Source organism: Cygnus olor, chromosome 3 (genome assembly GCF_009769625.2).
Source record: "Cygnus olor isolate bCygOlo1 chromosome 3, bCygOlo1.pri.v2, whole genome shotgun sequence".
In the NCBI taxonomy this organism is placed as follows: Eukaryota; Metazoa; Chordata; class Aves; order Anseriformes; family Anatidae; genus Cygnus; species Cygnus olor.
The window spans coordinates 46,942,288-46,957,759 of NC_049171.1; the positions used below are offsets into that span (position 1 = coordinate 46,942,288).

The 15,472-nt window shown below is 38.8% G+C and overlaps 1 protein-coding gene across 1 annotated transcript in view; it reads right to left on the minus strand.

The window, feature by feature from the left end:
- Positions 1-15,472, minus strand: part of LOC121067483 (prolyl endopeptidase) — a 103,949-nt gene that overhangs the window by 39,774 nt on the left and 48,703 nt on the right. Inside the window, exons 8-9 of the mRNA XM_040552042.1 lie at positions 13,833-14,024; positions 3,032-3,229 (exon numbers count right to left, since the gene is read on the minus strand). Of these exons, the coding sequence (XP_040407976.1) occupies positions 3,032-3,229; positions 13,833-14,024 (390 nt within the window). The remainder of the gene's footprint in view (positions 1-3,031; positions 3,230-13,832; positions 14,025-15,472) is intronic.

The following is a 15,472-nucleotide window of genomic DNA, read 5'->3' on the forward strand; positions in this document are numbered from 1 at the left end:
GTCCTTTCATTTTTCATAATCCAGCAATATTTATTAAGTGTGCTATACACGTACTATGAAATGCTTTGGGCAGCTCTTGCCTCATAGGATTGTACAAAGGGGATTCTTACAGCACCCAAAAACTAAGGTGTTGTAAGGACAGCTAGTAAGGATGCTCTAATGATGTTATGCATAAATGGCATCACAAAGCTATCAGAGGAAGAATTTTTGTGATTTTTACTAATGTTCTTCAAAATTGTGATGAAGATCACATTAAATCCCAATTCAAGCAATAATTATGCAATACTTCACAAGCCTTTCCAGGCTAAAGCTTTTGTGAGTATCATCCCCTTAATTACAGTTTTATACTACCATCTACTACCATCTATGCCATTTTTATGCAATATTCTTCATGACACAGCAGTGTTGCAGTGTCTTTCAATGCACAATGTACTTTCTTCATGGTTTTGGTCCTTCTGAAAATGAAGTGACAAATACGACTGTCATTCAGCACATCCTAACACACATCTATTAAGCAGTCCTAAGATGCGGTAGATGTGACCTGTTTCTTCTCCACCTGTAGGAAACAATCAGTTTTAGCTGGAAAAATTAGACTTGAAAACTTTCCAAGTGTTAACAGACTTTGGCTTTGCCTCTACTCCAGAGAAATGCCTTTTCATAGCTTATAGCTGATGTGTACCCATTCCAATGGGTGGGCACCCAGGTACTTTGGCAAAAAACAGATATTAACTCAATGCTTTGTCAGTAATACTGACATTAATTTATGAAAACTAGAAAAGTTTCCCAGTTCTTTCTCCACATCAAGTTGAAGAGAAAAAGGAAAAAAATAAAGCTGTTTTTCTCTTGAAATCTTTTACAAAACAGATTCCATAAAAGATCAAGGCATCTTCTTTTCTTTAGAAGACACACTTCTGAGACAACAATCATAACTGTCCTGGTGTCTTAATTAAAAGTGACATGATATATGCTCTCTGATCTTATGTGAAGTATTCCCTATGTCAAATGAATCATCTGATGCATTACTTTCAAACCTGAAAACTGAAATTAATACTCAAAAGTCATTATGAGACACTCACCTTAGTCTTTTATCAAACCATAGAATTTGTACAACAACTTTTAGGTTCTTTTAAAAACTACAAAGGATGGATTTCAAAATAACTTATCAGTATGGAATTATAAAAGCAGCAGCAAGTGAGCATTGCTATGAAGCTTTACCATCTAGTTTACCCGACTGTTACTGTTAAGAATGTATGTCAGGTTCAAAGAAATCGTTCAAAAAGTCCAAGCAGATTCCAAAATAACCTAGCACACAGGGGGTTTAGCTTTGTATCTCTTGTTAATGCAGTGACATCATTACATGACTGGGAATCCCAGCATTAAATCCCCGTGTTTGCTCTGAAGATGACCCTTTTAAAGTTCAAAGTAGTACACCAGCGACAGTGGCCTTTTTTCCTTCAAGTCATTTGTACCTGACTGCAGCAATAGAAGGACTTCTCTGTTGGGAATAAACACCACTCGGTAACGTGGCTTTCCTGAACAGTACACAATCAATACTGCTCTTGGAAGATAAAGTGTTTCTTTACTGTTATTGTTAAACACAATACAAGGAACATTGCAAGAAAACTTTATTTTAGTTTTCACTATTGTAAGTTAATTCTAATTCCTGCATTATATATTATCTCCTGATTTATTTCAAGTTCATAATGAAAGTATGAGTTAAAATTCAAAATTTTTATTTGAATTCCCAGTAGCTAATATTAGTTCTCATTCTACCTTCCAAGAAAGTTCTTGATTTGTTTGCATTTCTTCATAATGTCAAGCAATCAAAGGCTTGGTTATATATAAGTTTTGCACATCTGTAAACATGCCAGAGTCACAAACGTAACTACTGGATTCTAAATATGGATGGTGCAAGAGATCTAAAGTTGATTCCATCTTGCAACTAACACTACCACATTTTGTGCTTTGCTCTGTACTGAGGTCAAACCTCTCATTACAGTCATGCCAAACCTACCTATTTCTATATTCAGTGAGCGGAATGATACCGCTTTGGAAAAACGGAATGTAACAGTAGGGGAACGAATACCACTTTGATGAGGGAAACTCTCAATACAGGCCTATGCTATCTTAATTAAGATGGCCTTCAGGATATATTCCTATTTGCAATGGACTTTAGTTCTCCTTCTTCCCTCTCTGTAATTAGAATCCATGTATTAACCTCAACAAAACAATACCTATCTAGCTATATTATCTTATGCTATTTTGAAGACTCTAAGCTTTTAATTAGTTTTGCTTTGACCTCTTTACACCCTCATTTTTCTCTCTAAATGATAGTAATCATGTGAGAATCTCTGAAAACATGAACTACGAAATACAGCGAGAAATATGCCTCAAAATTGTTTTTAGAAAAAGTCCTTTCCAGTTGGTTGTTCATTTTTGTAAGTAAGATGCAACCCAAATTGCCATCCTTAAAGCTAGTGGGAGCTTAAACAAGTAGAAGAAGAACAAGTAGTAGAAACAAGGATATAGACAAGACTGGGAAATTTGTAAGTTTCCTTAGATCCAACTAAAGCTGTTGTTCAATTTAACATGTATTTTCTGGAAGAAGAAAGAGGAACCTTTGGTTTAGGACATGAAATAGCTTTAAAAAGGATTCACTGTCTGCACAACTAACTTGCTTTTTTCAGGTGAGAAGTGCTTCTGTGGCAGCAGTTACACTAAGCATACACTGCAACACCATTTGTAAACTTTTATTTTGCTGTATGAAGCAATGACAATGCTAGAACTTCATCTCTAGCACAAGACAGTCTTTTGTGGTTTCTGAATACAGATCTCAAATGTTAGCTGGCATATTATTTAGGCTTCACAGATCATGCACTTCTCCACTGGTACATGCTGAAGTGCTCAGGTTGCCCATAGGGTGAGGGAAAGCAATTTTATCTGCATCTTAGATGTACCTAATACGTACTAAACAACAGAAAGCAAATCCCCAGGAAAAGGAACAATACATAAGAGGAAAAAAAAATCTTACCTGGAGATAAAAAGGAAGTAAACTGATAGAATATTTCACTATCCTTCTTTTGACCACTATATCCCACAATACTGCCAACCTCTAGTGGGAAAGTCTTGAGATGTGCACCAGTAGCTAGATCATGAAGTTGCAGGACATTCTTCACATCATGCAGATAGCACAAAACCAGGAAGTTGGACCTCACACAGGCAACCCATTCTGCACAGCGTGGAAAAGAAAAACAAAGACGTAATAAATACAGATAAATTGCACAAAAGAAAAACAAATCAGGTAAGAGCTGACTCAAATTGTTTAACATACCTAAAAAAAAAAAAGCACCAACCCTTCTGACACTGACCAAATTTAACTCTTAAAGCCTCAAACGCCTTCTGAAACCAAAAAAATGAATCCAAATGTAAAAGCTGACATCCTTTGGACACGCACTAATCACGTAGATTTACATTTATGCAGACGCAGATATAAAGAATTATTTAACCCAGAGTTTTCTGCGTTTTTAGTTTATGCATCAGTATCGTTCTTAAATATCATATATTTCAATGAAAGAAAGACCAAACAAAATGACCACCAAAAAATTGTTTTAATTTTCATGTATTTCCATAAGTATTGCTGGCAGAATTCAAATCATCATGATGTAGACTTAAGCTAAACTAATAACAAAAGAGAGACATGTTATCCTGTACTTCACAGTAAGTATAGAACCTAGAGGCTACCATTCATCCTCGTTTTACCGTCAGTATTCAGGAGACTATTCTTGTAATCAAGCTTTGCTCAGTATAAGGAAAGGGCTGTTCTGAGCCCTGTGATGTTCTCAAACACGCCATTTTCAAAAACCAAACAAAACAATGACCCTCCCCATCCACCCCCCAGAAAACCGTAACGGAACACCAAACCAACACCTGCTTATTCAAGAAATCCACGTTTTCAAACAGGGTTTTTGAGACTATATAGGAGGGACAGGACGCAGCATAGTGACCTCAGCCTGGCATACAGACCCAGGAACAAATGGCACTGCAGAACCTCCTTTCCTTTATGCCTCTCCTGACAGTCCCAAGCCCCTGCAGAGCTGTGGACCTCAGATGCATAGCTGTGCAGGAACGAGAGCTGCTGCTTCACCAAACTTTCCGCGTGCTGATTTTTTCCCCAAAAGAATTACAGAAAAAAACCCAAACCATAGAAATGGGAACTTTTTCATGTAATGCCAATTTTTTAAATTCTACTTTGGAAAATCCAAGCTAGGGTTAAAAACAAAAGTTTGGCCAGGCAGTTTCTATAAGACTCCCTGCAATTCTCCTGGTCATTTCACTTCAGTCCCCATCTTTCTATCCTGTTAAGTGTATGAATTCTTAAGGGCTTCAATTCTCCCAGACCATACCTTGCCACATCATCTTTCCTGTCTCCTGAACCACTGGATTTGGATCCTTAATATGGCACGACACTATCTATTTACGCACACACATAGGAGAGAGACTGAAACCTCTTCCTCCCTCCTAGCCTTTCTGTCATTTAAGAAACTAGTTACCCTACTTTGTAATAAAGTATTTCAAATTCTTCTCATTAATTTGCAAATCAAATACAAATAAGGCAAAATACAAATAAGGGTAAAAGTCAAGAACAAAAAAGGATAGAAGGAGGGACTTTTGTTTGTTTGTAGCACAAAGTGAGGCTGTGGTTATTGCCTTCTTCCAAACACATATATGCTACTTTTGCCCTGAAAAGTGCAACCGGAAAACCAAATCATAGACAGGGTTCCAGCATTAGACAACATCTTATCTACTGGAATCAAAACCAAAAAAGATGGACTCAAATAAGCAAGAAAAATGAGGCAGGACTGACTGGAGCACACTGCAGTGTCGAAGTAGCACTGCCAGGCGGAGAGTTTAAAGTACCAACACAGGAAGAAAAGACAAAATAAAACAGAAGCAAGAAAAAAATGACTCGTTTTCTGTCTTATACTATTTTATATTATTCACATTTTAACAGTTCTTTCCATTTTTCTCAAAGCCTTATAAAACCAAGTGGTCTGAGTTCACAGAGTTGTACTGACTACAGCCTTATTAAAAGCATCTTCAAGCATTCAGGTTTCAGAACAAAGTTCAAAGACATATCCTGTGCCCTTTCCTTCAAGGATAACAAGCTCTTTCTGAATTGTAGGTCAAAACTCATTACTCTGCAAAGCACAGCATCTTGAACTGTCTCTGCTTTTATATACAGTTCAGGTCCATCACGATCCCCAAGAGTTCAAAGACCTTCAAATCCTAATAGGTCCAGGGAGTCTGCTTTCCTCTCAGCTCGTTCCTGAAGAACCAGCAAAATTTAACTATTCTGACTTTCTAGCCATATGAATTTGTGACAAACACTACTCCCCAAAGACCACCAATGAAATTACTTTTTTTTTTTTCCAGGCTTTCCAACTCCCTCATGAGTTTGTAGCCTAAATCTGTAAATTTTTGAGACAAAGCCCCAGAGTACAACGCTAATTGAAATTTCAGCCATGAAGCCATGACCTGAAATAATAAGATACAGCACAACATAAGACTGTCTATAAATTTTATTGCTGTGTAATTTTTGCTCTGGAGCGAGTTAAACCTCTTAAGTGAGACTGGAGAAGACAATAAACTTCATAACTTTGTTATATCCAATTACAGGTTTTGAAATATAGAACCATTCCTGGCTGTACACACAAGGAGAATGTGCAGTCATTTCAAATATTCATTACGTTGTTGTTGCACAAATCTGCCAACAGTCACATGTGTAACTGGTTTATTAATAAAAATCTGAATTAAAAAAATAACATCCCTACAGTAACATCATGCAGTAAGAATCTGGTCTTGTGAATTTGTTAGTATTATCAGTAACGTCTGTGACTAAAATGTCCAGTTTTACACTGAAAATTTCCTGATAAAGTTTCACAAAATGGATTGAGATACTGTCAGATCTACCTCAAATATATATAACTTGTAGCTCTGATTCAGCAAAAAATACCTTTCATGCAGTCTTTATTTTAAAATTAAATTGTGATGAACCTTAATTCCTCACTCATTTTTTTTAACAAAGCATTGCAATTTAGTGGATGTTTTCATTAAGCTGAAGTACATGAGATATTACTCTTTTCTTAAAAACGATTCAATTGCTCAGGGGTAAGGCTCCTGGCTTACCTGAGGATTTCTGCTATGGAACTTGCCCAGGAAGCAGCAATATTAACTTCATCACCACCCCTTTCATTTACAATTTGAATGCTTTCAGCAAGGTGAAAACAGCAGATGAGAATACAGTGGGAAATGTTTTTTGTCTCTGAGATTTAGGAATACAGCTTCTTTGGCATACCTGTGTTAGGACTGGTTTGGTGCCTTGCTAACTGACTCCAGAACTTCCAGTAAGGGAATCTACATAGAAATGTGTAAATCAAAACATAACAAAACAATCGAAGCAGACAAAAGAGCAGAAGAAAAGACGACACCTTAAGAACCAACATTTATATACATAGCAAGCAAAAACAACGCTAAATTATTAACAAGAGCTATTTCTGACTGCAAGCTGAGTCTGTTACTCCCATGATCAGCACTGAGAACTGCAAATACCCTGGAGTTTGTTTTGCTAGTCAGCCTCTCCGGTTTTGCTCATGCTCTGAGAAAAGCATCCTGCATGCCTCTGCACTTTCTTGAAGCTTTTAAGATTGTGTGCATGCAGCTTCGCATGTCTAGAAGTTAAGGCTGACATCATTGCTGTAGGCTCCCTTTACAGACAATGGGCAGAAATAAGCACCTTTAGGATGCAATTCACCCAACTATATTGCCTACCCTGTTCCTGGACGCTGTGAATTGCTTACTGAGTAATTTCTCTACAGACTCACAGGATTTTTTTTTTTTTACAGGTTTACCATCTGAAAACTCTCCAACACATAGGGTCAGTTTATTTTCAGTTAATACCAATGGACAGATTGGTTGTTCTCACATTTTTTTTCAAGCTCAGGTACACCTAAATTCGTTAATTGTTCTCCAGCATACCTACAATCCACATCGGGCAAGGCATTTATTTTACTAAATAACAAACATGTGGATGGTTGCCTTTTCCAACCTGACCCTTTTGGCTTCAGCATCAGAGATGGATGGACACATTTGGAAGCACTGGTCAGGGCTAAAAGCAAGCGTAAAGGATTATCATTGGCACTGCCCAGTTCTCTTAGAAGATGACGATGTCCACCTTGATGACTACATTGTTAAACAAAATTCTTCAACTGCTAAATTTGGGCTATAGAAGCTGTTTGTTAATGCTTTGAGCCCAACCATCTCTCTTTAATAGAAGTGGTCTAGTTCAACCTTTTAGAAATCCATATGCTGATACCTTCCAAAAGCTAGCTTACTTTGGCAGCTTTCACAGCAACACTGCGAGAGCCAAACTAGTGCCATGCATATTAAAAACTTATGAAATAGTTTTAGGAAAAAAACACTGAATCCTCACAGAAATGTTGAGCCCTCTGTGCCACTAACCTTAATTACTTATACCAGTTCTGACCTTTCATTTCTGCAGCAGTAGCTACAGCATGCTAAGTGTCCCAGTGTACAAACATGTTTTGACAGACGCAGGTTGAAATGTTGATGGTGGAGGATATGCCAGGACAGAACTATGTATTCATAAGAAGAAACAGTTGAGTTAGTTTCTGTACAATATGCACCCACTTAATAAATAAGAACACATTTGAACGGACTACCAAAGCTTTAGCTGAAAAATAGACCTGCAAGGCCATTTTCGGTTTCTTTCATCATCACAGATGGCAACCATAAGTTTCAGTGCCCTGCATATTAACAGGTATGCATGTTGATCTCAAATAAAGTGACCCATAACCACCACTCAAGGCTATCTACAGGCAGACTTGAAAGTAAAGCATTAGCAATTTACAAAATAAAGCATGAATCATTCTGAAACATGTGAGTAAAAACTCATGAGCCCTCAGAGCATATGCCTTTTCTCTGAGACACCACCCTCAGCCCACCATGTTTAAGTTAAGGGCAAGGCTCCAACCAACTTCAACACAACAAGGATTTTATACTCCACCTTCTCTTGGTACAAGACATAAACAAGAAAGAGCAGGAAGGCCCAGCTCTTCTGAAGCTACAAGGTCTTCTGAAAGCTTCTTCAAGTAACTGGCAGGCTTTAGTCATCTGGGACTGATAGAGGTTTTTCCATGGTAAACTGAGTTAAATTGAGCCACAAAAGCCCTAGCAGAGGAGCAGAATAAAACTCTCAGTGGGACACACATCTGGACTTCATCCTCTCCCCACGTCCCATAGTGACTGAGGGACTGTATCTAGCTTGGCCAGATCTCAGAGGGTAGTTTTTGTTGCTAGGAAACATGGGAGCTAACCCACATTTTTTAAAAAATTAAAAAACAAAACACACATTTCACAGTAGAAGCTTATCAATCTGGTCCTTTGCACTGCAGCAGATTTCTTCCTCTCTGCCATACCTCTGTGCTAGCTGTCTTCCTCAGCGTACTTCCTCAGGGCCCTAAGACATAAGTTCTCACACCTGTTCCTCAGAACATCCATGCAAGCCTTCATTTGCTTTACTTTGAACACAAAAATCCCCAATGAGGAATACAGGTATCTTAAAAGACTACACGGGGTAATGGAATGCACAAGTCTCCCAACAGAGATAAACACAAGGGATTGCTCACACCTATACACATCCTTGTCATTCAGGATTAGCGATTTTGTGACAACTCAGTTCAGACTCTCTCTCCTGGTTTTGCTACAGCACCAAAAGATAGTTGTCTCCAAATACGTATGATCATTCTGGGTGTTTGTTCATCATTTCCCAGTACAACCTATATCCAGAAGAATTAAATATAATCTGAAAGATTGCCTGTTGTGCACAATGCCGTACGTCGTATTTGTGATGAAAATAGGGGTGATAATGTGGGGATGTTTCAGTCACTGCAGAGCGGTGCTCGCACAGAGCCAAGGACTCTCCTGCTCCTGGTGCTGCCTGGCCAGCGAGGAGGCTGGGGGTGCCCCAGGAGCTGGGAGGGGACACGGCCAGGACAGCTGGCCCAGGCTGCCCACAGGGATGTCCCACACCCTGTGGTGCCACGCTCAGCAACAGCAGCTGGGGGAAAGGAGGAAGCAGGGGGGACATTGGGGTGATGGCGTTTGTCTTCCCAAGGAGCCATGCCGCGGGGTGAGCCCTGCTCTCCTGGAGGTGGCTGAACCCCTGCCTGCCGACAGGGAGCAGTGAGTGGATTCCTTGTTCTGCTGTGCTCATGCGTGGCTTTTGCCATGCCTAGCGAGCTGTCTTGGTCTTGATCCATGAGGTCTTGCGCTTTCTACCTTTTTGATTCTCTCCCCCATCCCACCCAGGGATAGCGAGTAAGTGGCTGTGTGGGGCCGAGCTGCCTGCTGGGGTTAAACCACAATAGAAGGGAAGCATCTCGCATGCACTGTTTTAGGTATGCAGATGTCTGCAAGGTACAAGAACATTGCTAGCTTTACCCATGTTTGTTAAATGGCTGAGATTCAAGGAAGTGGTTGAGGTCACTTACCTGATCTATGACACATTCCAGAACACTTAGTTTTCTTAGCCCTCCCTACTCAGGAGATCTACTGTATTTTTAACTGTCACAGCTACATACATATCCAGATATAATTGGATAAAGCTGCATGTTACTGCTACTTTCAAGATGCCCTGCTCCACAGGTACTGGGAACTTTTGAGGTGATCATCTCACTCTCAAAAAAAACTATTAAACTTTCTGAAGACCACAGGTTTGTCCTGTACCTGAGGACCAGGGTCCAAGTGCCCATAATGATCATGGTGCAGTCACGGCTTGATAGCTGCCTTTTAACTAACTGAGCACACCCAGTTGCAGCTCTGCGGTCATTTAAACCACTAGCTCAACATTAGACATGAACCTCACCTACGGTTCAATTTTAGACTCCCTGAAAATTAAAACACTTTATAAACAAACTCCAAAGGTGGGGGGAAAATGAGTCTCATTGTACACCAAGATGTCCTCAGGCTCTTCTTTAAATTTCATTTAAAATAGGTACCATTTATTTCTTCCCCTCAGCTCTCAGAGTAGAGAACTAAATTTACCTCAACTCTGTGTGAAGTCCCTGCTGAGAGTTGTAAAATGAGGTGTACGATCAGCCTCATTGTAGGAAAGTGTTTCCCCCTCCCTGTATTTCCCAAATTAGCTCATTTCTAAACAGTCCTGAAAACAAAACTGTCGAAGTCAATATAAAAAAAATATATATTTAGAAGAATATGTTGATGAAACCAAACGACCTTCACACTGCCTCGTAAGCAAGTATATTTATTTATTGGTTAAATCACATTAGCTATAGCATGTTCCCTAAGAATGCATTTTAACACTTTGTGGAATTTATTTTCACCATTAATGGAAACTATAAGAGTTTTATCACTCATAGTTCCTAATTTATTAATCATAAACAAAATTGATTGCTGTATGTGCATGGTGCAGCTTTTCTGAAACTGAATCCATTAACACATAGAAACGAAGATCATGCTAGAATAGGAGGCTTTGAGCAGAGTAACTATATTTTCCAGTAAAAGTACAAAGATACATTTGTGACCTAGAGGATCACTGACTGTAACATTTAGAATGAAATTCAAATACAGCTAGATATATCTGGGTAAACAATCGTCCCCACATACGGAAAACTGGACAAGCAGCAATACATTTACCCTTTGAATCACTGCTGTCCTAGCTTTTGCAGAAGGATTTTCATTACAGTCATCTCTGGATCACACAAAATCAAATTCCCTTGACTGCAAGGCTTTCAAGACAATGAATTATTAACTGCCTTCTGCTATAATTATGTCTTTCCAAACTAAATCTTAGAAAGATTAAAACAAAATGACAGAGACTGGTTTGCTTGTTGACTTTGAGTGTGAACGCACATTATTTTTTGTTGTTGGTTTTTGTGTGTTCTAATTTATTCAGGCGATAACCTCCTGAAAATGATAAAACTCCCTTACCTTGGAGCAGAGAATACAACATTGATTTGCAACTGTGAGCCACAAAAAAGCAAGTAAACAGATCAAGTTTACTGTAGCACTAACTCTGAGATTTACTTATAACTCATCTTCTTATAAAGATGTTTTCATTTGCTCATTTAACACAACTCCTTTATGTGCCACCCCAAAATGCTGAAGAGAAACACATGCATATGATTGCCTACTCTGGCTCCAAATTCAAATACAGGAGAAGCCTGATGATAACATAATAGACTCCTGAAAGTCACTGGGATGTTTTCATGTGACAGATTATGTTTGCCTTCAAGTATGTAAGAGCGGAATGACTGTTGTGTTTATAGTCTGAAGGCCAGTGCCCTCAGTAAATCCATTTATCTGAACTTTTGATTCTCTAACAGCAGCACTTGTTATGTTTATACAGTCAAGACTGCCATGTATAATCCATTAGAGGAGTGTCGCATACATTCTATACACATACATACATACATGTGCACAAATGTGAACTCAATATGACTTGGTCTTTAGAATGAAAACAAAATGGAGTTAAGCTAGATATCACATTGTGGTTAAGAAGAGATATGTTTCTAGGAAGAAACATATAGCTAGTGCCTATATAGCCACTGTTTAATGTTCCTAGGCTGCCTAGACCACATCTCAGTTAAATCCATACCCAGTAAACATTTCATGCCTATCACATTTCCTTCTGATTTTATTTGGAAGTGCCATCCCCAAGCCAATTCTTCAACTTTGTCCCTTTTTATAAATTGCTGTATAAACCTAAAAATGGCTTCATGGACTGTCAGCAAATTTGTATGCAATCAGAAACTAGACTTGGAAGTAATTTTTCGCTTTTACTTATTCTTTATGATCTGCCTACGGCTTCAAAGGTACTTCATTTAAAATCCAGATTGTTCCTGATTCAAAGGGTTCACAATCTTAAGAAGATGATTTGTTTTCCATTAAGTTCTGCTTGCTACTTTTGTGTTTAGCAAAAATTTGGCTGCACTCAAAACCCCATCTGTTTGCAACATCACTACAGTTCTGGATGTAGAATAGAATCACAGAATATCCAGAGTTGGAAGGGACCCACGAGGATCATTGAGTCCAAACCCCTGGCTCCACAAAGGACCACCCAAAAAACAGACCATGTGTCTAAGAGTGTTGTTCAAACACTTCTTGAACTCTGTCAGGCTCGGTGCCGTGACCACTGCCCTGGGGAGCCTGTCCCAGTGCCCGACCACCCTCTGGGTGCAGAACCTTTTTCTAACACCCAGCCTGACCCTCCCCTGTCCCAGCTCCATGCCTTTCCCTCAGGTACTGTCGCTGTCCCCAGAGAGCAGAGCTCAGCACCTGCCCCTCCGCTCCCCTCGTGAGGGAGCTGCAGGCCGCCATGAGGCCTTCCTTCAGCTTCCTCTGCTCTGGGCTGAACAAACAAAGGGACCTCGGCCACTCCCCATACATCTTGCTCTCTAGACCCTTCACCATCTTTGTTACTCTCCTCTGGATGCACTCCAATAGTTTTTATATCCTCTTTATATTGTGGCGCCCCAAAATGCACTCAGTACTTGAGGTGAGGCCGCCCCAGCACAGAGTAGAGTAGGACGTGCTCTATAGGTGCCTAATTTTCCCTCCCAAATCTGTTATATGAGACAGATGGGACAGGGGCTGGCCAGACAGCTTTTGGTCATCTGAAGAACCTACCAAACATTGTGTTATAATAGCTTTAGTCTTCATTTATATCATACTGGAGATGCAGCCTGCCTAGTCTGTGGCAGAAATCAGAGGACACATTGCAGAAAATGAATTATTTTTAGAGGTCCTGGAAAGATCTTCAGAGGAATTTGAAATAGTAGCCAAATAGATTTGTCTTAGTGAGAAAAGACAGAAGTTACTGCATATACACTTATCAATCATATACACAGAGAATTCTGCTCATTCTAAAAAACAGCTCTTCACTGGAGAAGTAACAGACAATGAATGAGTGGAGCTGTATAAAGAAGGATTAATAAAAAATAAACGCTGAGTCTTTCTGCATAGCTGTAATTATGCTACTCAGATAAATCATAGTTATATCTTGCACTGTCTGGAGAATAGACTACATAACTGTACAAAAAGCATTTGTTAAAAAAAATGGCTCAAGGGAGGTTTTTCTGTATTATCTGAAACTAATTCAAGTACTAAGTTTTAATATAATTTTCCCCAAAATGAGGAGATTAAGAAACACCCTAATGCTGAAACTTATTTCAGAAAATTTATCACAACACATCCTTTATTTTTATCAAAATCTAACTTTTATGTTTTGAATGTTTTCAACTTGCTTTTACACTCAAAAAATTCCATGCACTTTGACTTTCCTAAGGCTTTTTTCAAGTGGTGCCTATTCCTCTTATTTTAGGAACAATAGATAAACCTGCTTCTGACCAGTTCTGTTCAATGTGCTACACTTCTAGGCTTGCTGTTTTCCTTCTTCCTGATTACAAAGCACCCCTTGCTGTAATTCCTGGCTGTCTAGTAAACATTTACTACATTGACACAAAGCAGGAAAATACTTTCCCCCCATTTCCTACAAACACAAGGACAGATGAAGTGACTTCACTATGGCCACACAGGATGTTAAGAGAGTAAGAAACAGAATTTGGATCTCTCATGTCTCGGGCAAGCCTTAATTGCAAGCAAACATATCAAATCCTAAACAAAGTTTAAACACAATAAAAAAAGTAACGAGGTCTGTACAGGATCATTCAAGAGACTAATGACTGAATTAGTTTGAAAAAAACTGAAGAGTCTTACTTGACATAAACTCTTACCTAGAACATCTCTTTCATGTTCAGGGATGAGAACTTTCCATTTGGATTCCTCTGGGTCACTGAAGTCAATGTTGATTAACCGATAATTTGGAGAATGACGATTTGTCTTGAAGGTGAAAACTGTTCCTTCATTGGTGACATACTCATACTCAGCCTCGAAGTTATCTATCAGCTTCACCCAATGAAGAATTCCTGCAAGATCAAACACACAGAGCAAATTCTTCACCTCCAGAAACAAAGATTTTTATTTTATTTTTTAACACCTGAGAGCAAAGTCTTCCCAACAATTGCTGTAGGCTCTTTCTCCAGCAAGAGCACTGACCAGAAGGGGTTCAGCTATGGGAAGGGCTGAATATATACTAAATATTAGGAGCTTATGAAGAATTGGCCAGTTTAATAGGCTGCAGAGGAAAAATGCCAGATCATGGACATGTTAACATATTGGTTTTGAGGAATTTCTAGTTAAACTCATGCACAATACTGACAGAACCATGCCCGACTTTTCATCAGCTTTCTTAAGGGGCTGCTGGAAAGCTCAGATATTCACTGTGCAGACACTTCTACCACACTGTCTGCCCTGGAGCCAACAATGCTGAGTGCATGAGGGTCTTGGCAACAGACCTCACCAGCCCCCACTTACATGGATTTCTTGGAATTGAGAGTTACGGCTGAGCCAAAGAACTCTGCAATAAGCTTTCAAGCTTGATTCTACTAAATAGCTTTTTTTTTTTTTTATATATAGTACTTAACCATAAAAGAAGTTCTTTGTTTTCTTTCTGAAAAAAAAAAAGTTATTTTTTCTTGAAGCATAAGGTTTTCCATCTTCCCTGAAAGCACAGAATTTCCCACAGAATAGAAATGATGATAATTGAATTGAGTATAATAAATTTAAATATAAAGCCTTTCCCTGTCAATTCAGGGATGACATTTCTGGAATGTTATTCTACAGAAGCTTGTCACCACCACCAAGAACGACTACACACAGTTAGCTAAAATGTTAACTTGCAGGTTTGTCAAGAATGATATTGCATTTTTCCCTATCAACCTTCTACAGTATCACACCCATTAATAGACATGCACACCTCTCAAATATGAATTGCTTCAACTTATTTGCTCTCTGTCACAGTCTTAGTATTGACTAAACCTAGAGTTAGGAGTGAAAGACTACACTATTTATTCACATTTCACTGTTTTGAAATAGGTTTAGAGGGTAGCAGAAAGAAAAAGAAGCAAGGCTAGATCAGGTATGTAATATGCTTGTTACAGCTACAACTCAAGCTATCAGCCAAATGTACTATCATAAAAACTGTGTATTAGCTATGCCAAAAAAAAATCATCCTTACTGATGAGAGAAACTGAAGCCTTAATATCTGAAAACAGATGCCCACTCCCTACCTCATCCCTAAAGCTAAAGGTTGGGTCCTTGCTTTTAAGTCGAAACAAACAAACTGTGCATAAGCCTGCTGTTGAAAGTCCACAATATAACGTTTGCTTCCATAAAACAACATGACTTATTTTATAATATTAAAAGCTGAGCAAAAAAATAGAATTAGATCATAGCTGAGCTATAACTGCTCTAAGGAATAATTGAGGAAGGAGTGAGATGGCATTTTAAACCCATTAAATGCAATAAGATCTAG